The sequence below is a fragment of the Psittacula echo genome (genome assembly GCF_963264785.1).
Source record: "Psittacula echo genome assembly, chromosome: 5".
Lineage (NCBI taxonomy): Eukaryota > Metazoa > Chordata > Aves > Psittaciformes > Psittacidae > Psittacula > Psittacula echo.
This window is the reverse complement of record NC_137739.1, coordinates 72,665,361-72,686,088: the sequence shown is the minus strand read 5'-3', so window position 1 is coordinate 72,686,088 and position 20,728 is coordinate 72,665,361. Positions and strand designations below refer to the sequence as shown.

The 20,728-nt window shown below is 47.6% G+C and overlaps 3 protein-coding genes across 3 annotated transcripts; 1 reads left to right on the top strand and 2 right to left on the bottom strand.

The window, feature by feature from the left end:
- Window positions 1–184: 184 nt before the first annotated feature.
- On the bottom strand, window positions 185–1,450 carry GPR135 (G protein-coupled receptor 135; the record flags this gene model as incomplete). The annotated part of the gene is made up of 1 exon (XM_080618811.1): window positions 185–1,450. One exon carries the CDS (start codon window positions 1,448–1,450, stop codon window positions 185–187), a length of 1,266 nt encoding a protein of 421 aa, XP_080474937.1.
- A 2,166-nt stretch (window positions 1,451–3,616) lies between these two features.
- On the bottom strand, window positions 3,617–6,949 carry L3HYPDH (trans-L-3-hydroxyproline dehydratase; the record flags this gene model as incomplete). Its single annotated transcript, XM_080618235.1, has 5 exons — window positions 3,617–3,742; window positions 4,491–4,628; window positions 5,472–5,594; window positions 5,920–6,089; window positions 6,352–6,949. 5 exons carry the CDS (start codon window positions 6,947–6,949, stop codon window positions 3,617–3,619), a joined length of 1,155 nt encoding a protein of 384 aa, XP_080474361.1.
- A 105-nt stretch (window positions 6,950–7,054) lies between these two features.
- On the top strand, window positions 7,055–14,517 carry JKAMP (JNK1/MAPK8 associated membrane protein). Its single transcript, XM_080619509.1, has 7 exons — window positions 7,055–7,152; window positions 7,323–7,414; window positions 8,151–8,305; window positions 9,304–9,510; window positions 9,964–10,145; window positions 10,829–10,905; window positions 11,218–14,517. Exons 1-7 carry the CDS (start codon window positions 7,140–7,142, stop codon window positions 11,434–11,436), a joined length of 945 nt encoding a protein of 314 aa, XP_080475635.1. The 5' UTR covers window positions 7,055–7,139; the 3' UTR covers window positions 11,437–14,517.
- Window positions 14,518–20,728: the final 6,211 nt, after the last annotated feature.

The following is a 20,728-nucleotide window of genomic DNA, read 5'->3' as shown; positions in this document are numbered from 1 at the left end:
GAGCTGCCAAACCAGAGCTCACACAATGAAGAACAAAGCACACAGTGTCTCACACAGTCCCATCGCTCCAATTTCCAATTTCCTGGTAGTCTGCCAGCAAAGGACTCCAAGCACTGGCACTCCCTGCAGTTCTTCAGGGAGATGGCATTGAGGCCCAATGCCTCCATCCTGGTCCCCCATCACTTCAGAGGCTGGTGTCAACAGTGCCCGCTTTGGCCTGCAAGGTGGCCTCAGAGATGGTGTCTGGCTGCCCATCCCGGCAGAAGAGTACAGCAGGATTCTTGCAGGCCCACATGGCCATCTCTCCTCCACTTGCTGGGCTGGAGGAAGACGGGGCACTGCCCGGGGGGCCGCTGTGCCGATTGATGTAGCGCTCCCGGACATGGTCAGCCCTGCTCCGGGGCTCCGGCTGGCGTCCCGGGACCAAGAGGTAGGCTGCCATGCTGTTCCTAGTCCTGTAGCCACCCTCACGGCTGCGCCGCAGCAGCACAGAGATGTTGGGGTTGCGGACGGCATAGATGAGGGGGTTGATGGCACCATTGGCCCAGGCCATCCCGCTGGCTACAGCATCCATGGTGGGTGAGAAAGGCAGGTGGCCAGCAGCTGCAGCCAGCCCCAGGATGCAGTAGGGCCCCCAGCAGCAAATGATGGAGACGATCATGATGAGGACGGTGGTGGCTGTGCGCATCTCCCCGTAGGCCCGCAGCAGGTGCCCGTATGTGGTGAGGGGCCGCACGCGGCTCTCGGCCAGCCGCACGGCACGGCAGATGTTGTAGTGGCAGAAGCACATGAGGGCGAAGGGCAGGAGGTAGCAGAGCACAATGAGGGCTGCACCGTAGGGTGGCCCCAGGCGGGATGAGCCCCAGGGAAGCACGTAGAAACAGTGATAGGCCCCGGGACGGGCCTCCCGCTGCCCCTCGCCCCCCAGCCCGTACCAGGGTCCGGCCAGGGCCAGGGCGGCCAGCCAGACGGCAGCCAGGAGCTGCGCGGCGCGGCGGCGGCCCATCTTGTGCCGGGGCTGGCGGACGATGGCGCAGTAGCGGTCGAAGGAGAGGAGAGCCATGGTGAGGGTGGCGGCGATGCCCAGCCCAGCATGCAGGGCGGCGCTGGCCAGGCAGAGGCGCTGCCCGAAGAGCCAGGCGCCGGGCGGGCGGCTGAGCAGGCTGAAGAAGGCCAGGGGCAGGCAGAGCAGGGCGCCCAGCAGCTCCGACAGCGACAGCGACAGCACGAAGGCGTTGGTGACCGTGCGGAGCTGCCGGTGCCGGGCGATCACCAGCACCACCGCCCCGTTGCCCAGCGCCGAGAGGGCGAAGATGAGCAGCAGCGCCAGCGCCTGCGAGGCCAGCGCCGCCGCTGACCACCCGGCCGCCGCTCCCCCGCCGCTCTCGTTCCCGCCGCCGCGGGACAGGTTTCCCGGCACAGCCGCGGCCGGTTCCATGCGCAGCCCCATGCCCCCCCCGCGCCGCGGCTGCAGAGGCGCTCCCCGCCCGCGCAGGGCCGCCGGCCCCGCCAGCCGCTGACGTCGCGCGGCCGCCGTTGCCCGGGGAACTGGCCCGGCCCGGCTCGCTCCGCGGTCCCGGGGGCGGGGAACGGAGTGTCCGCAGGCGAGCAGCGGGGCGCGGGAAGCCCGGGCACAGGGACTCCCTCACCCCACACCGGCCTCACCCCAACCCAGAGCCGGGGACGGGTCCCCACAGCCTCTTTCCTTACATGGCCTCTTTCCTCTCAGAGCCCTCTTCCCTCATGGCCCCTCTCCCCTACTGCCCCTTTTCCCGCACAGCCCTGCAGCCCATCACGAAGGGGCAGGGATCAGCTACCCCCAGACACTCTGGCGGAGGCCGGCTCTGCTCTCCAGGTTGGAGTCTCGCAAGCTGAGGGGTTGACGGGTCAGGACGGGGACTCTCACACTGGCAGCAGGACCTTGTCCCACCACTCTCAGCCATGCTGGAGCTGCTGCCCCTACAAGAAAAACTTCTTAGGGGTATCACCATGAATACATAATGAGGGATATGACCCAATTCATCACAGATTCACAGAATCAGCTAGGTTGGAAAAGACCTTTCAGATCATTAAGTCCAACCTTTACCCCAGGACTGCCAAGTCCAACACTAAACCATGTAACTAAGAGCCACATTTACATGGTTTTTGGATGCTTCCAGGGATGGTGATTCCACCACTTCCCTGGACAGCCTGTTCTAATACCCGAAGAGCTTCCAACCTTTCTATGCTGGGCTTCAGGACTTGCTGCCTCACCTCTTCTCCGGGAGCCAGGCTGCGGGGCTGATTGCAGGAGAGATGCCCAGTAGCTAAAAACACACAGCGGAGTTCACTCCTGCAAGCACGAAGGATGTGTCTGTTAATTCTTGCTCCTGGGACCAGAGCCTGTAAGTGATGTATCAGGGAGTTACTAGAAAGCTGAAGCAAGAGCTCTAGCTTCCAGGCTAAAAAACCTCTGTTGGTAGCACAGGCAAAGTTATAATTTTCCATGTTGACAGAAGAAATCAATCCCAGGCTTTTCCATGCCAGCCTTTTCCAAGCTCTCCAGTATGACTTGCTCCTTTCTGCTGCATGAGCTACTGGGAGATGATAATTCTCATTTTCATGTCTCATTTCAACAAAACACACTCCCATGAACGTCTTCAATAAACAAACAGCATTTTGTCCAGAGACACAGTGGAAATTACAGGCCACAGGTGTTTTGAAGCTCTGCTTCCGCCACTGCAAATGCTTGCCTACAGCCCAGGGCTTGCTTTAGTCTTTCCACCATCAATCCTCCCTCAAGAAACTCTAGCAAAGCAAGTACGGACTGCACACTGCTGCACAAACTACCCCACAGGGCTGAGGCAAAATCACCAATAAATAATTAGCAATCAAGGGTCATAATGGGTCAGACCTCTGAATACAGCTGCTCCTGTTAAAAGTTAGCCACAGAGTATTTGCAGCCAATGGTCCAGGATAAGCAAGAGAGGAAGGTTTAGGGGACCCACAGCAGGGACTGTAGAAGGTTCTGAGGAAATACCTGGGATGCAGGAGGGCTCTAGCAGGGGTGAAGTGAGTGCAGTGAGGAACAGGGTGTTTGGACAGGCCTGAGGTGGGCAGACCTGGGAAGCTGGGGCACGAGTCACAGCAGCATGGGCAGCTGAGCTGAGGCATGAGGGAGAACAGGCAATTCAAACCAACAGCTGTGACACACTCAGCAGAGCCCTGGAAATGAGTTCCGGGAGTGAAACAAGAGGAGAAAAGCAGTGTTTTCAGCTGGCATTTAATAGGAATCTGGCTTTGAAATTAGTAATTTACAGACATAGAGAAGGCACATTAATTTGAAGACAGGTCTCCAAGATCAGCTACATTTTCTGCAAATAATTATTGAGAAAAAAGTATGACGGCTTCTCAGAGCAGCCCATAAATGCTAATCTCACTGCATCCAATATGCTAATCACAACAGGGGAACATGGCCTGTTAGCTTGAAACACAGCAGATGCTGTCACACCACCAAGGGCTATTCCTGTTGCTCTGGCATATTGCAATGAGCAGTGCGGGGAAGCAGAACAGAAATGCATGGGCAGGAGAAGTGCAGAACCATCAGTGAGACTTTGCCACCAGGCCATGGCTTGGGTCACTTGAAGAAGAAGCCATATTTCAATGGGTCCTCCTCTTCCACAGTGAAGGTGGTCGTACCGATGTAAAAGGCTTCTCCTGAGACTTCCACGACAACAGCATTGCAGTCACCCAACTTGGCTTCCTGCAGAGGGATCTGGATCAGCACAGAGGTGATGGGGGGTTCTCCACTCTCCCAAGCCCATGAAACACCAGCGCTACCTGGCACTTGTGCAGACACCCCTCAGTGAGCACGCTGCCCTGCCCAGGTACATCCCAAAGTGTGCAGCCGCTCATTCACCACCTCACCTTGCCTGCATGAGCTCCACACCTGCACAACTGCTGCTGCTGCTGGTCTGAGCTTGCAAGCCACGGCACTGCCACAGGATGCCAACAAGCCAGTGGCCACTCACACCCAAAGACATCTCCCTGGGGCATGTTGAGACCTTCATGGCCACATGCTGTCAGATGTCTCGGGGCCAAGGCTGGGCCTGGAAACCCAGATGCACAGACCCAGCTATTACATCTCTGAACAACACAGTCAGCCTTCGATCAGGGAAGAGGGGAAGAAACCAGGAATCTACCCTCAGCTGTCACTGAGAATGGACCAGGCTAATTTATCTACATAAGCACTTCTCAACCCAGTCCGTTCTTGATAGCCAAGAGAGGACTTGCAGGGAAGCCATGCAACAGAACAGAGTCTTACTGTTCCTTGCTTCTATAACTAAAAACCTTGAAAGACTGTGGTAAGACAAACCCCCCAGGCACCTCCTTCCTTCCATATGCCCTTCCCCAGGCACAGAAAGGCTTCTCTGCTTCTCCACTGAGCTAAGGCCACAGCACTTTTTCCGCAGTCTTCCAGACAGAGGGAAAGTCCAGCACAAGCCACTTGCCTTCACTGCCTTCCCTGTGAACAAGGATCCTGTGGTGCTGCTCCGAAAGGTTCTGGTCTGATTAAGCTGGATGAGTCCCTTATGGTACTGCAAGGCGATGCGAGCTGTCACACCCGATCCTGTTGGACTTCGGTCAACCTATATTCAGAAGAGAAGATGAACCAGCTCTGCTGTTTTGGGGTTTAACAGAAAACAGTATCACTCCCCTCAGTTCTCTTGGCCACCACACTTGAGGGAGACCCCTCTATCCTAGGGTTTCGTACAGAATTCAGATGCATCACAAAGGAAAGGACAAAATAAACAGGTTTGGGGTAACTTCTGAGTTGTGATCAGCTTTGTCAAACTGTAGGGATGAATGATCTGATAAATATTGAGGCTATTTAGGGAGCACTTGAAAGCTTCCCAGCATCATCTGATTCTTACACATCAAGGCAGGATCAGTTCTCCTTACACTAAGAGCACAGCTGGCCAGCCTGGATTTTAAAACTTTCAAAACCACAATATTGGCCAGGTTCTGAAGTGATCTGTCCCAATGCTCCACACGCCTCACTGCTAAGCAGTCCAGTCACAACTTCCCCTGCTATTTATGTGATGCCTCATCCACTGCAGACAAGGATAGAAGTTTACACCCCTTCTTTCCTCTCTTGCTCTCTTCATCCCCAGCAGCTATTCCCTAGATGAGGACTTTAAGGACATGCACTATGTTGGGACCCCACCTCAGCCCCTGAACTCCTGGGAAATTCCTACCCATGGAACACGGATATGAACCCTTTTAAAATGCCCCCATCTAAGATGTGCAGAAGTATTTCTGTCATAAGGAACTAAATCAACACGTGTTAAGTGACAGCTCTTCAGAGGAAAACTGCTGCAGAAGCAATCATCACTATCCAAAGCAAGAAGCAGCAGAACTGTCCTCTGGAGTGGATGTAAGAAAGAATAAAGGTGATGCCTTGTGTGTCTGAGAAGAGCCCATTCCTGTACCTGTTCATCTGCAAACACACAGATGTTGGTGGTGGGCTCCTCACTAAAGACATCTTTCCCATCAGTCAGTATGGTGCCATAGAGAAAAGCCAGGTCTTCGCTTTCAGGGTGATGAAGCTTGAACTGGGAACAGCAAAGACAGCTTCAGCAATGCATGCTGCAGCTGGGCAGCCAGCAGTACAGCTTCCTCAAGAGACCAGAGGAAGGGGACAAGGCCACAGTGCTGCATTTCCACCTCTGCTTTTCCAGGCACAGAGAAAGACGCAGCAGCAGGAAAGTGAGCTCCTTCTCACATCCTTGTGAACCTGGAGGAGAACTTCTAAAGTCAACATAGGGCTAGAAGGACGGGACTCCCTCCCATACTGAGTGCTTCAGGGGAATAAAGGGCCTTCATCTAGTGCAGTCACCCAAAGGGAGCACGTGGGGATACCACAGCGCTCCACCGTACCTGTTTCTTCACTGCTTCTGTCACTGCACTTGCCGCATTGACAAGGTCTCTGGTCTTCGAAGAGCACACATCAAGGCCCAGCTGCTCAGCGCTGAGAAAGGCATAGAAAGTACCACCATAGCCAATGTCAACCACCACCTTTCCGTAACCGGGGACGTCGATGGCCAAGTCTGGGCAGAGAAAAAGACAGCTCTGAAGATGGGAAACTGTACTGGGCCATTGGCTTGCACGCAGAGTAGAGGAACCCAGTCACGTGCAAGGGGGGCATAGAGACAATGACTTGGGTGCTCCCATGCCAGAGAGCAGTTCACAACACCTTGTGCTGTCCCTGATGGCCTTTGAGGAACGTCAGAACTGGGGAGGGATTTGCCAGATGCCCCTCAGCCAGACCACCAGCCCCCCCAGCCCCAGTGCAGCAGGCCCAGTTCCCACCTGTGGTGACAGCAAAGGCAGGCACACTGTGGAAGCGGACAGGGTTGCCGCTGCGGTGGCCATCCCAGGGCACAAAGGCAGTGACGGGCCCGCAGGGGCAGCGCAGGTGGACAGCGGTCTCGGGGCAGCTGGGCGCCGCCACCAGCCCATAGTCGAGGGCGAAGCGGCCGAGGGCCATGACAGCATGGCCGCACATAGCACTGTAGCCGGCACCGTGCAGGAAGAGTGCTGCCAGGTGGGCGCCGGCAGCGGCAGCCGCTCCTCGCACCACCACCGCCCCGTACATGCCGCCGTGCCCCCGCGGCTCGTGCATCAGCGCCCGCCGCACGTGGTCCTGTGTGGCTGCCACCTGCCTCCGCAGCGACAGCAGCGATAGTCCTCCCACCGCCGCTGCCTCCTCTGCCGCCTCTAGGTGCGGGATGATGCGCAGCGGCTCGCCGCCCGTGTGCATCTCCACCGTCTGCAGCACCAGGCCCGAAGGTGAGTGCGGCGGCAGCCATCGTCCTGCACCGGCACCGGTACTGGCATCGCTACCCTCCGCCGCCGCCGCCATCGCCGCCGCCGCCGCCGCCGCCGCCATCGCCATCGCCATCGCCATCGCCATCTCCACCGCCGCCGCGGAACAGGACCCACCCGGACCACGGCCCCGGGGCGGAGCAGTACCCGCCCCCTGCTTGACCACTCCCACACGGCTGCGGGGGGTGGAGCTTGTCCTCGCGTCGGAAGCGGAAGTGTCGAGTGCGGAAGTAGCTGTGTGGTGTTTGAGGGGCGGTTGATGGGTTGTCGGGATGTTTCGTGCCGGTAGGACGGGCTGGGGCTGGCATTGGCACTGGCACTGGCGGGGTTGTCGGCGGCTGGAGCGTGCCACGGGCGGCGCTCGGTGCCTCTCGGGTGCGGGGGAGCCGCGGGGTGTGAGACGCTCCGGGCCGGGTAGGGGCGTCGTGGTAACGCGGGCTGCGTTCTCCCCGCAGCTGTGGACATCCAGCCCGCCTGCCTCGGGCTGTACTGCGGCAGGACCGTCCTGTCAGTCAACGGCTCCGTGGAGACTTACGGGGACTGCGGGGTAAGTTCGGAGCGGGCGAGGTAAGGGCTGGGGAGCAGGGGTGGCCCTGCGCGGGGCCAGGCCGTGGCTGCTCAGGCAGGACCGCTCCAGCCACTAGTGCTGGGAGGCTGGTGTGGATCCCGCTGTGAGCAGCATCGCGGCCCACAGCTCAGCCCCGAGGTGCCTTGGGGACCAGGGGGACCCGAGGGCTGGAGAGGACAGACAGAGTTTCCTTACCGAAAGCAGCAGCTGCTCAATGAGACGTTCCCTGAAGTGAGGTGCTAAACCGGAGCTGAGCCGAGGAGCTGTGAAAACTGGAACAGAACGGAGTGGAATGGAACGGAGAGCTGTGCTGAAATCATTCTGCCTGCTGATTTTTTGCAGTACTGAGGGAGAGCAAGATCTGGGGGTGGGTGCAATGAAAGGGGAGCAGGAAAGCGGAGGGGAGGTTGGCAGCGGTTGTGAGTGGCCTGATGGCTGCATGAGCTTATCGGTGAAAGGGAGATGTTGTAACAGTGGGAGAGGGAAATGGAAACTTTGAAGCATGTTAAACATGCTTCGTCTTTGTTTATGTTGAGAAGGAAGAGCCACAGAGGGTGAGGCCAGTGTAACTTGAGAAATTGCTAAGTTTAACATTTATCTCTTTAGAAGTCTATATGTATCTCGCCCCAGCACTAGTTCAAGCTATTTTTCCAGGAACTGCAATGATTCATTATTGGTACTCGAATGCTGTGTAAACAGTATCTGCTTTTTGTAGGTATGCCCTAGAGGTCAAAGAACTGATGACAACAAAATCTGCCGGGAATGTGTGGGATCTCCAGACCGCTATGACTGGTTGTACCTTGGCTTCATGGCCATGCTTCCTCTGGTTTTACACTGGTTCTTTATTGAATGGTATTCAGGAAAAAAAAGGTTTGTATACTCCTTCTTCAGATAAGTTATTTAAAAATGGAAATCTTGTATCCACAAGTGATTGATTGAAGATGCTGAATTGAACTGTCCAGCTCATGCTGTTGATTGAGCTGATAAGCTTTGGGCATCTGGACAGGGGGTTATTTACAAGTGTAAAAGTCCTGCAGGTCCTTCTTACCAGTCACCACCCTCGGAGCATGGTCTGTATTTCTTCAGTGTGGTGGTACTCAGTCCATGTGTCAGTTTGGCCTGGCCTGGGTTTCTGAGTAGCGAGCAGAAGTGGCACAATGTGTGAACCCCTCTCTCCTGGGCCAGACCTACCACCTGCAGAGGCCCCTATCAGCAGTGCTGCACACATTGAGAGAATCGGTTTGAGTTTCCTCTGTAGGAATATATATGCTGGGCTTTGGTCCTGGTAGCATAGCTGGCATAACTTTTACATCAGCATGGTGCATCAGGGAAGTTCTGTGAAAAAGGGGTTTAAAACCACAGCTGCATGCAGCCATTAGGTGCTAGGCTGGAACTTTTAAGAAGTAACGACTCTGAGGCATACTAAACACCAAAAACTGGGAGAGTTTAATATATGAATATATACCATCCTTAACAAGGACTTGCAGCTTTGAAAGTTTGCTTATATCATACATGACAATGTTACCCCTTCTGAGATGTCTGGTGTCTTATCCCCAGTGTTGCTTTCTTTGAAACCACAACAGCTGAGAGGTGCTATTCCTCACCTGACAGGATGCTTTTGCTACAGCAAGCTTTCATTTAAGAGGCTGGAATGTTGTTCAGTCACATTTTACATGCTAAATCATCTGAGATTGTGAGTTTTCACAGTCAGCTTCAAATACTTTTTATTCAAGCAGAGTTGTCCTAACCTTGATCACAGTGAGTATTAACTCTGTAGAAGGTTCTATACTGCATAGGAACTTTCCAGTCAGCATTTAGGTTTCCTGTTGTGTTAGCCAGATAGTAAATCTCTCTCTCTACTTCCACAGTTCCCGTGCACTGTTGCAGCATGTAACTGCCTTGTTCGAGTGCAGTGTTGCAGCAATTGTTACGCTGCTCGTCAGTGACCCCGTTGGGTCAGTGCATATCCGCTCCTGCAAGGTGAAGAAGCTTTCAGACTGGTACACGATGCTTTACAACCCAAGCCCCGACTACATCACCACGGTGCACTGCACTCACGAAGCAGTCTATCCACTGTAAGCTTAAAGGCTTTTATGCTCCTTTCTTTTGTGTCCCTTTTATACAAGTGTGTTTCTATCTGTGCCTCTTCTCGAAGAGGCAAAAAGTGTTCAGGTGTAACTGGGACCAATGAGTATCAATCCCCAGAAGTGTTTCATGCATTGAGCTGGTTTGTGTGTGAAAGACTCAGCAACACCTAGTGACTTTCCGAGTCGTCAAAGAAGGCAGTGTAGTTCAGGCTGTTTAGCTATGAAGCATAAGACTCTGGGGTTTTTTTTTCTATCTTTTCTGCATCTTGACCATTTTGCTTAGTAAAAGTGAGTGCATCATTCTGTGTTTATACCCTTTGATTATAAATTCTTTGGACTCACTGACTATCCCGAAATTCCTTGGTTCTGAGTTGAGTCTGCAGGATAGAACCACACATTTTAAGGAATTAATCTTTTTTTTTTTTTTTTTTCTCTTCCTAGGTACACCATTGTGTTTATATATTACGCTTTCTGTCTCGTGTTAATGATGCTACTTCGGCCTCTTCTGGTTAAGAAAATTGCCTGTGGTTTAGGAAAGTCTGATCGATTTAAAAGCATTTATGCAGCACTGTACTTCTTCCCTATCCTCACTGTGCTTCAGGCTGTTGGAGGAGGCCTGCTTTGTGAGTTCTCTCTTAATAATACTAATAAACATACCTATAAACACACACTAATAGGTGACTTATGAGAGGGAGGGACATGACACTCTTTTTGCTTCAAAAATAAGGATGTTGTTTAAGGTTATTGTGAGGAGTTTTGCCTGAAAAAGGTGCTCATCAGTAGCCCTGTCCTAATCAGGATCCTGACCAACACTGCTTTGTCTCTGCTGGTGCTGGTAGAGACTTTGCCGTTCTCAAAAAGGGAATAGAAGGGGTGTGAGAGAAAATTACATCAGAGGGAGCTCATTCCACTTTCTGCTAAGGTAGATTTTGTCGGATTTCAGAGGTGGATCAAAGTGCTATTTTTAGGTTTGCTTCCTGCCAACTTGTCACATGAAGGGGACAGGTGCCACAAAATCCCCGCTCAGCCTGATTCCTTTTCTCATTATCTGCCTTTTTCAGTTAGTGATTTAAATGTACAGTAACTCCACCTTGAAATAACAGAAAAAGTTTGAAAACCCAAAACTGAAGTGTTGAATAGTTGTGCCAGGCTGAGCCTTACCACTGTGTGTGTTTGATGGGATGATAAGAGGTGGGCTACAGTAGCTTAGTTTATTTCACACCCATGGTTTTATGTGGAAAAATTACCTCTGCTGAAATGTGTATGGAGTATTCTTTCTCCTGATGTGTTTGATGTTTGCCTTTAGATTATGCCTTCCCATACATCATACTGGTGTTGTCTTTGGTTACACTGGCTGTATATATGTCTGCATCTGAAGTGGAGGTAGGTAAACATGTTTCCTGTGTTTAATACTTGTTTAATACTTTAAAATACTTGAATTTGAGGAGAGACCACTTTGTCTCTTGCCTTTTTTCAGCTGTGTATTCTGTGTTTAAGCCTCTTTAAGACTTCTCTGAGCTGGAGGAAGCTCCTGCGAGACTTCCCTCTTGTGGTGCTCTGAGGAACTTCCTTCTGTGCTGGAAGGGCTCAAACCCAAGAGGCTTCATGCAGTTTCTCTGTGCTACCTATAATACTGTTAATCAGGTACTAGGTAAGAGGATGAATGCTAACAAGGTACTGTGTTTATTTTGCAAGTCTTTCAAGGATCTTCTTGTGAGGAAGAAAAGGCTTGTTGTTCTCTTCAGCCACTGGTTACTTCATGCCTATGGAATCATCTCCATTTCCAAACTGGATAAGCTTGAGCAGGACCTACCATTGCTTGCCTTGGTACCTGCACCTGCCCTCTTCTACTTGCTGACAGCAAAGTACACCGAACCATCACGCATACTCTCAGAAGGTGGAAATGGACATTGAAAGGAGCCTGTGCCAAAAACACTGTCCAGATGATCTGAATTAAGCAATGCTTAATTAATTAATTAAGCAAGCTTAATTAAGCTTGTTATGTTTTGGAAACTTCTTTTTTAGAAGAAGTTATTTATGAACCAGACTTCTAGGTGAAACACCTGAATGAGACTGGAGAATACAAAAAAGGCTGCACTTTTTGGTCTTAAGTATCTGGTATAGATGGAAGGGAATGTCCTTGTATCTATTTATCACTGTGAATCTGTATAAAAAGCTTGTGACACTTTCTAGTATAGGGGTTTGCTTGTATGTGTTTGTTTCTTAATACAGTATTTTAGGTCGTGTTTGAATAAAATGTTAGAGTTGGGGTTTCGGTAGACTTTCAATGAAACAAATAGAGTCTTTTCTCTGTATTGTACAGGAAGATAACCAAAGCACGTATCCTGTTTGTAAGTCACCAGTAACGTAGTGCTATAGAGGGTCTAGAAGAAGATGCAGAGCAGTACTGAGGGTCTAAACACAGAAGGAAGAGCAATAGGAAACAATAGTGCTCTGTGTTCTCAGCATCTGCTCCACCAGTGGAAATACTTTTCCTTCCATCAAAAATTAGAACACATTGAGCATGATTCCTTATGATGGAAGGTAGAAGGAGAGGAAATGCATTTTTAAATTCGCTATAAAAGTATAGTTTATGCTCTGTGTACTTCATGGAAATGATTAAACAGCAATATCCTTCCCACTAACTCCATTTTCATTTACCTTGACTATAAATTTCCTTCTAAGATCGGACTAAAGATTTATTTGCTGATAATTACCAGGAAAACTTGTGATGCATCTGTTAACTATGTATGGGTAGGTCTCTTCTGCCCCTTTCAACAGACCCCCACTAGCTTCCTCCTGTGAGTGTGCGTCATGCCTGTTTCATCATTTATTGGTGGTGCCAACAGCTCACATCTTTTGTTGTGTGGTGCAGCTGTACCCACACTATGGCAACAGCAGTGGTTGGAGAGGAGTGGAGATCAGCAGCTGAGAAAAGAACGGCTCTTTACGCTGTATCACGGCTGCAGCAACAGAAACTGTTGGGATGGCTAAAGTACAAAACCAGCAGATTTAATAAAAAGAATTGCGGATTCCTTATCTCCTTCAAGTGATACCATTATATCTGCTCTACATTCATCAAAATCTTTATGTGAACACCTTGGTAAGAATTGCTACAGCTTCTGAGGCTGTTCAGAAATGAGCTTTTGGCTTTGCTGAAGCCAAGTTTCCACTGATAGATTCCAGACTTTTCTTTGTATTGTACAGGAAGATACCCAGAGCATATATCCTGTATATTAGTCACCAGTGACATAGTGCCATAAAGGGTCTAAAGGAAGATGCAAAACAGTACTGAAGGTCTAAACACAGAAGAAAAAGCAATAGGAAGATCTTCTCAAACTCTTCCGACTGTATAGATGATTTGCAAATAACTATTTGTTTCTATATTTAAGCATGATCGGAATGCCTTTTTTATTCTATTGCCTGTCAACACTGCTAATGACAGATCCTGCCACCAGCTCAGGGGCATTGAGGTGTGTCATCTTGGCCAGGCTGCCTCGAGATGTCGCTCTCCTCTTTCTCCGCAGGAGGTTTTGATTCTATTACAGTGGATACGCCTTTCCTGATGGCTTTTTTCCTGTGAAATAACAATTGATGGGTTCATTGCTTCTAAGAACTAGGTCTTGCATGCACAAATAAGGTTGTATTTAGGGATTAAGGAAGTAATTGATCTCCTTAAGGAAATTGAATGCTGTCTATACTGCTACTTACAATAATTTATTTTTTTTTTGCATAACGTATTAGACACACTATAAGACAGTTCTAAAAGTATGGTTTTCAAACTTGTGTTAAAATACCATTTCCGTAACTGACAGACTCATAGGCATATTTTCCTTTAAAATATCCTAGCCAATTTTGTGCCTACATTTGCACAGCTCTTCCATCAGTACAGGCACAGTAGGCATGTGAACAGGCAGTGCAGCACCATGCAGGAAAAAACATTTGCAAAGGTGCAGCACTAAGGACTGTACACTTTTATGTGCAATATGTGGGGTTAAATGTTGGGCTATATCTTGCTTTTAAAAATAAAAGTAAGAACTCATCCCAGGTAACATTAGCTGTAGCAAGGAGTACATATTTTGCTATGTCTAGAGAATCCCATGTTAATTTTGAAGGCTGCAAAATGAGGGACTCATAAAAGCAGAGCTTACGGGCAGTGCACCCCATGGAGCTTGCATAGCATACCCAAACACTGACCCTCCTGCCAGGCTCCAGCATTTTGGCATTGAGCAAAACATGCAGTGTGGAATACTAATTAATAAACTCTTTTATCAGCTTCTCTCACTAACATTAAGAAAAAAAAAAAAAAAAGGAAAATAAAAAGGTAATGGCAGCCAAAGGCAGACACAGATGGATAAATGCATGCTGTTTGGAATAACCAAGCAATGGTTTTGTGCAGGCTTCTTATGAAGAAACCTGCCCTGCCCTTTTCACACAGAAAATAATACTGGGGCTTCAGCCGAAGCAGGATTCTTCTTTGCTGTATGTTCACCATCCTTCCCCTCTCTGCTTGAATTCCTTCCAGAGCATTCCCTTCCTCTATAAATTTATCATTCCTCTCCCTGATTTCCTGTCACATTACCCAGACCCAATGATTTTGAAGTAGCCTGTATGCCATGGCCTTTCAGCTGTAATAGGTATAAAAAACACATCCTGTAACAAGACAATGGTCATATTGTGACCAAACCTGTGGCTCGTTGCAAGTAAGACCTCTGTGAATCAACAGTTAAAGGAGATATCTATAGCATTTGAGTTAGAAGCAGGCTCTGAAGCAGATGATTTATATGTGCCTAGGGCCCCTGTGTAGTATCACTCTTCTCTAAGACCAGAGAATAGAATACTGTTCATTTAAATGGAAACTTCAGTCCAAGTCGCCTACATGGAGGAAACCTAATTGCAACCTTCCAGTTCTTAAAAGGGCCATATAAGAAAGATGGGGAGAGGCTTTTTAGCAGGGCCTGTTCTGATAGGATGAGGGGTGATGGTTTTAAACTAAAAGATGGGGGATTCAGGCTGGATGCAAGGAAGAAATTCTTTACAATGAGGGTGGTAAAATCCTGGCACAGGTTGCCCAGAGAGATGGTGGATGCACCATCCCTGGAGACATATAAGACCAGGCTGTATATGGTTCTGGGAACCCTGATCTAGATGAAGATGTCCCTGATCATTGCAGGAGGGTTGGACTAGATGACCTTTGTGGATCCCTTCCAACCCAAGCTATTCTATGATTGTGTAAAATTCTAGAGAACATAAACATTAATTAGCCATATAGTCCTACAACGATAACCATGCAACCACAAGCTGTGGAAGTTGAGGGTCTGTTAGTTTCATTTATCCTTTGTGGAAAAGCAAACACAGTTCTGGAAAGATCAGTGATGCGCAGACTGTTTTACAGCCCCCTCACTGTTATTATCACAACCCGTTACAAAGTGGAGATAAAAGATGGTAATATCCAGGCTGTTATAAAGCATGCCTAGTTCTGCTTAAGAAATGTACCACTAGATCTCAATCTGTAGCACGGTGATTGGCTACAATGTGCTGTGTTACAGGGGCTCTATCACAAAGTGGTGAGAATTAACATGTTCTATGATTAAAAAAAAAAAAAGGAAAAAAAAAAGAAAGAAAAAGAAAAGAGAGTGGAAAAGAAAAAGTTTAGTCTGTTTTACTGTGATCATCCAGTTCAGATATTCGGACAAGCAGAGAATCCAGTCCTTCCAGCTTATTTTGCAGCCTGCTATTAATATCACCAATCTTTTCATCTCGTTGCTGAATTTCTGTTGTTAGAGCTGTCACTGTGTTCAGTAGTTCCTGCTCATCCTCCAGAAATTCCTCTAATGACACAGAGCAGAATGTTTCTTTTTTCATAAAGGAACCCCCCCCCTCACCATCACCACCACCAAAAAAACCCTCCCAAACCAAACAAAAAACACCCCACCAGAACCTCACAAAATGTCAAGAAACCTGTTTTGGTTTCCCACAGCTTGACTGGCCACCAGACCTGTAGCTCTGCAAGGGGTTTTTCATCAGCTACTCAATTCTTGCATGAAAAACAAAGTTTGCCTTTCTAACTGGTGAAAAACTTCCTTACATGTTAGTTTGCTTTAATTCCTGTTCAAAATGAAGGCCATTCTTGGCCATCCCCAATCGGAAAAATATTACGAGGCCAATGAACAATGTAATTATTTACAAGTTCATTACAAATATTACAAAATTACAAATATTACAAGGCCAATGAACTCTACAGCAAGCAATACACTTGCTGTAGAGCAGCAAGAGTGTTACTAGGTACAGGTTTCGGAAAGGCTTGAATATAAGACCAGCAAAAGAAATAATACCAGGAAAAATTATTTTTATAGCCAGGACTTTCAGACAATGCTGGAAAGCATAGGTTTAGTACCTTGTCCTGTATGACTTCAAAGACTGTAATGGCTTAGTTGCAAAATGCAATTTCATTTTTTTAATATGGCATGCAAAATATATTTAAGCAATCCAGCACAATAGAAAACTGAAATTCACCTTCTGAGTAAAGCTCTCGTCTGACTACCCCTTCTGAAGATGATCTACAACAGAGTTAGGAGTTAAAATGTGGTAAATCACTGTGCCAAAAATAAAAGGACTGAAAGATATTCTTCAAATCATGTAACTTTTTTGTTTCAGAATAATTGTTGATATGTTACCATGAAGCACTGGTATGTCTTTCAGGATTTTGCCTATTGCTGACTTGTGTTTTTCTGCTTCAGAATTCATTGCAAAAACATCTTCTTTCATCTGTGCAGTCTGCTGGGAAAAAAAATAATTATTACTGAATACTTGCCAATCATTTCCAAACAGTTTTACTGTTTCTAGAAAGATCAGGAAGAATAAGCTGCGTATTAGCTTATGGAAATACAAGGTTAATGTATTCCTCTGCACACTTTTTCTTTCAACAACAGCATTCATTTCATCTTTAACAAATTTTAACAGCTGCCAAATTCAACACAAGCCAGCGATGTTTGTGGTACCAAACAGAATGCATGAGGATGCTGGGAACAGCCAGAGCAGTACAGGGTGTGTGCCAAGAGGGAAACTCTTCCTTACTCATTCCCCCAGAATAGGATGGACTCATTCACATTGGATCAGCTCTGCAAGTACCCAGCTGGTCGTGTCCCAGGCTTAGCTGATGTCAGATGGCCTGTGTCAGGCACAGTAAAGAGCATTCCCTGGTGCAATATAGGTGTTGGGAAAATCAGAGCTCCTCAGCTTCTCTTAGTGAATTGAACATGAGGAGAGGGGTGCTTGTAGCATAACCAAGAGTTTTCTTCCTGGAGGGAAGCCTTTGTTTTTATAAGGATATAATCCGATAGAGTTGCAGAGTAGCTGGTATGTAGCACCTGCAGTGCTAGCAGGCACAGACTTTGGCAGCTGCTCTTGCAGTAGTAGAGCTCTGTGCTTGAGGGAGCAAACAGTGCACAGGGTTCAGATAATCTCAGAAATATAGTCCACATGGCTGCACAAACGTGGGTTTGGGTCTCGATTGCAGCCTAGTAACAGCGGGCAATAAGACCGTTTTTGCTTCATGTGTTTTACAGGGAAGGAGATTCTACTACTCTGATAGCCTAGGACCCAAAAGGTATACAGAATATTTTCAAAAGCATATATATTCCAAACTGCAGAGGCCTATTCTACATCTCTTGCTCATCTTGGGCCTCTTCACACAAGGAGGGCCTTTTCCTACAATCCCTGCCTCAATGCAGCATATCGATTATGCCTCAGGGAGATGCCTTGCCCTTGGATATTCCTCTTTGCTTCCTTACAAATTAAACATCCTCACATTCATTTAAAAGGCCAGGTTTGCCTTGCGATGGTTATGTTTTATCATCTTCCATGGCAAGTTCTCTGTGAAATGAAAAATGAATACACTGAGAAGGAGCACTGTCAAGCTTGAATATACTCACTAATTTGAATCTGCAGTTCTCGGTGTACACAATGTCAATTTTCCTGTTGATCTCATAGATGTCTCATTCTAGGAGCTTCATAGTCTCTGTGTGATTTTTCAACTGGCTAACTGCAGCATCACACTTCATTCACAATTTATTCTTCAGCTCCAGCTGTTAATAATAAACTCTTCACTGATAACAGATTTTTATATAGGATTTTTGTAATTAAATAAAGTGAAAAGAGTTTTTGTTATGTGGTAGATTTCATTTTAAGATTTCAAAGTACCATCTGAGACAGCCCTCTTACCAGTGAGGAGAAAGAGACACAGAGTGGGGAATCAATTGCTTATGATCCGCAAGAAATGAATCAGCTCTGACATGAAGTGACCTTTCCGCTGCAGGGTCAACCAATGGCAGTAGCATAATTTTTCTGTCACCTGAGGCTCAGGTGTACACAACTGTTTTGTTGTGCTATTTCTATTCTAATATGGTTGGAGAAACAGGTCTCCCTTCTCTAAACAGACCACTGGGGCATGAATCCTGCATCTGACCAGCCTCATAAGATCCCTTTATGTAGTTTATTGATCTTGTGCTATGCTTCTCAGTAACTAGAGACACTTTAATTCTTCCTAGTAGCAGCAGAAGGTGTGAATATGTTCCTTTCCCACCTAAAATTTTTTTTCTGGCAAAGAAACAGAAAGAAAAAGCAATCTGATTGATAGCCTGGGATGTAGAGCCCAGCTTCTGACATTCTGAACCGTTCTAACTACCCCTACAGCTATACCAATTTTGCTCTCTTCACACTGGTGCTGATTGAATGCCCCAAGTCAGAAATGAGAAATACAGGTAAAGAGGCAATGCTACAGAAAAGTTTTTCAAATATGAACTACTAAAGTAGCAGAAATTCCTGCCCTTGCAGTAGCAAGAACCTGAACAGAAACAGGTTTACAAATGCCCTCAGTTCACCAGCTTCTTTTTGACTTGCTCATGCGCCTAAGGAAAGCAAAATCAAGCAGAAGGGCAGCTTGATATAAACTCTGGCTTATAGGCTGAGCTGAAGTCTCAGCCACCCCCCAGATGTGAGCACAGCAACAGAGAGGAAGGTAAAGTCCCAGCCTGTCTTCCCTAGTCCCAGTCTCCATGGGTGCCTGGTCTTTACCAGGAGGGAATAAATCTGGTGGTAGAAACCCTGCAGAAGTAGTACAGTAAGTTATTACCATGTCCTTCTTGAGCTTCCCAGTAGTTTTAATTGACTGCTGAATGGCTCTTGTGGCTCGTACCTCTTCATCTTTCTTTTCTAGAAAGCAGAGAAAGGGTTGCCCAGAGAAGCTGTGGCTGCCCACTCCCTGGCAGTGCCCAAGGCCAGGTTGGATGGGGCTTTGAGCAACCTGGTTTAGTGGAAGGCATCCCTCCCTGTGGCAGGGGGGTTGGAACAAAATGATCTTTAAGGTCCCTTCCCACCCAAACTATTCTATGGTTTTTAGATGGTGTTATGACTAAATATTAAAGTGTTACAAATAAAACTAGGTTCTATTAGTGACTTGTTTAAGTCACTGTTATTTTTTTTCTTAAATGCTTTATTTTCCTGTTATGGCCAGGTCTACAGATTCCAGTTGTTGGTAAGAACTCAATTTATATGTGTTTCATGGTTCACCTGAGCCACAGGCAGACATAGGGTTATGGCACACTGTTTTTGGAAACAACAACAGAAAGCTCCACAATGTAGAGGAGCTACTTAATACTTACCTAAAAAGGATTTGTTCAGGTCTTCATATTTTGTGTGCTTCTCTTCTGTTTCTCTCTGGGCTTCTTCCAAGGTTAGCTTGCTTCTGTTTAATTCCTGTTCTTTTTTAAGTAGATTTTCAGTTGCATTTTTTATGTCATTCTTTAATGAAACTAAATATTAATCAACAATCTATCTAAGCAACATTTAATGCATTAATATTTTAATGTATCTGGGGGGTGCGTGGGGGAACAAAACAAACAAAACAGAGAAAAAAATCTGAAAGTGATCCCAAGAGATCATCTTAGTCCATCTCTCTGCTCTACAGCGGAATCAATTAGACCTAAGTGTCCACACAGATGTTCAATTTGTCCTTAAAAACCCTAGTGGTAGAGATACCATGACTCAGACAGCTGATTCCATGGGTTTATTATTTGTGCTGTCAGTGCTTTCTTAAAGCCTTCTTCTTAAGTTAAATCTATTCTTTTCCCTGTTATTTGTCTCAACAAGTGGACAGGGAGAAAGGCTTGTATCTTGCCACAAAGTTTTATTTATTTGGTACTTACTGACACGTCTTCTCTTAGGTTTATCTATTTTAATGGAAAAGCTGTACATTTCTTCAACTGTTTTTTGATCATCTTTACTGAACTCCTCTTGGGTCTCAGAATAATCTATATCCTCCTTTAAATGAGGTGATCAATACCAGACACTGTACTCCAGCTGTGTCCTACCAAAACCAGCTAGAGTAGAGAACATACACCATAAACCTTGCCAGGGTATCGGCCTTTTTGCACAGACTGGTTTGACAGTTGCCTTTTTCAGTACAACAAATCTTTGTTGACTTATGTTCAGCTTTTCAGTTTTAGTTCTATTTATCATTGCCTAAATCATAGAATCATAGACTAGTTAGGGTTGGAAAGGACCTTAAGATCATCTAGTTCCAACCCCCCTGCCATGGGCAGGGACACCCCACGCTAAACCATGTCACCCAAGGCCTCATCCAACCTGGCCTTGAACACTGCCAGGGATGGAGCATTCACAACCTCCCTGGGCAACCCATTCCAGTGCCTCACCACCCTCTCAGTAAAGAATTTCTTCCTTATATCCAATCTAAACTTCCCCTGTTTAAGTTTGAACTCGTTACCCCTTGTCCTGTCACTACAGTCCCTGATGAATAGCCCTTCCCCAGCATCCTTGTAGGCCCCCTTCAGATACTGGAAGGCTGCTATGAGGTCTCCACGCAGCCTTCTCTTCTCCAGGCTGAACAGCCCCAACTTTCTCAGCCTATCTTCATACGAGAGGTGCTCCGGTCCCCTGATCATCCTCGTGGCCCTCCTCTGGACTTGTTCCAACAGTTCCATGTCCTTTTTATGTTGAGGACACCAGAACTGCACACAATACTCCAAGGGAGGCCTCACGAGAGCAGAGTAGAGGGGCAGGATCACCTCCTTCAACCTGCTGGTCACGCTCCTTTTGATGCAGTCCAGGATACAGTTGGCTTTCTGGGCTGCGAGCGCACACTGAAGCCAGCTCATGTTCATTTTTTCATCAACCAACACCCCCAAGT

Excerpts from the sequence above, each read along its gene's own strand:
- JKAMP (XM_080619509.1), top strand. Across the intron at positions 8,306-9,303 it reads TGGTATTCAGGAAAAAAAAG|TTCCCGTGCACTGTTGCAGC; the intron begins GTTTGTATACTC and ends CTACTTCCACAG. Across the intron at positions 9,511-9,963 it reads CACGAAGCAGTCTATCCACT|GTACACCATTGTGTTTATAT; the intron begins GTAAGCTTAAAG and ends TTCTCTTCCTAG.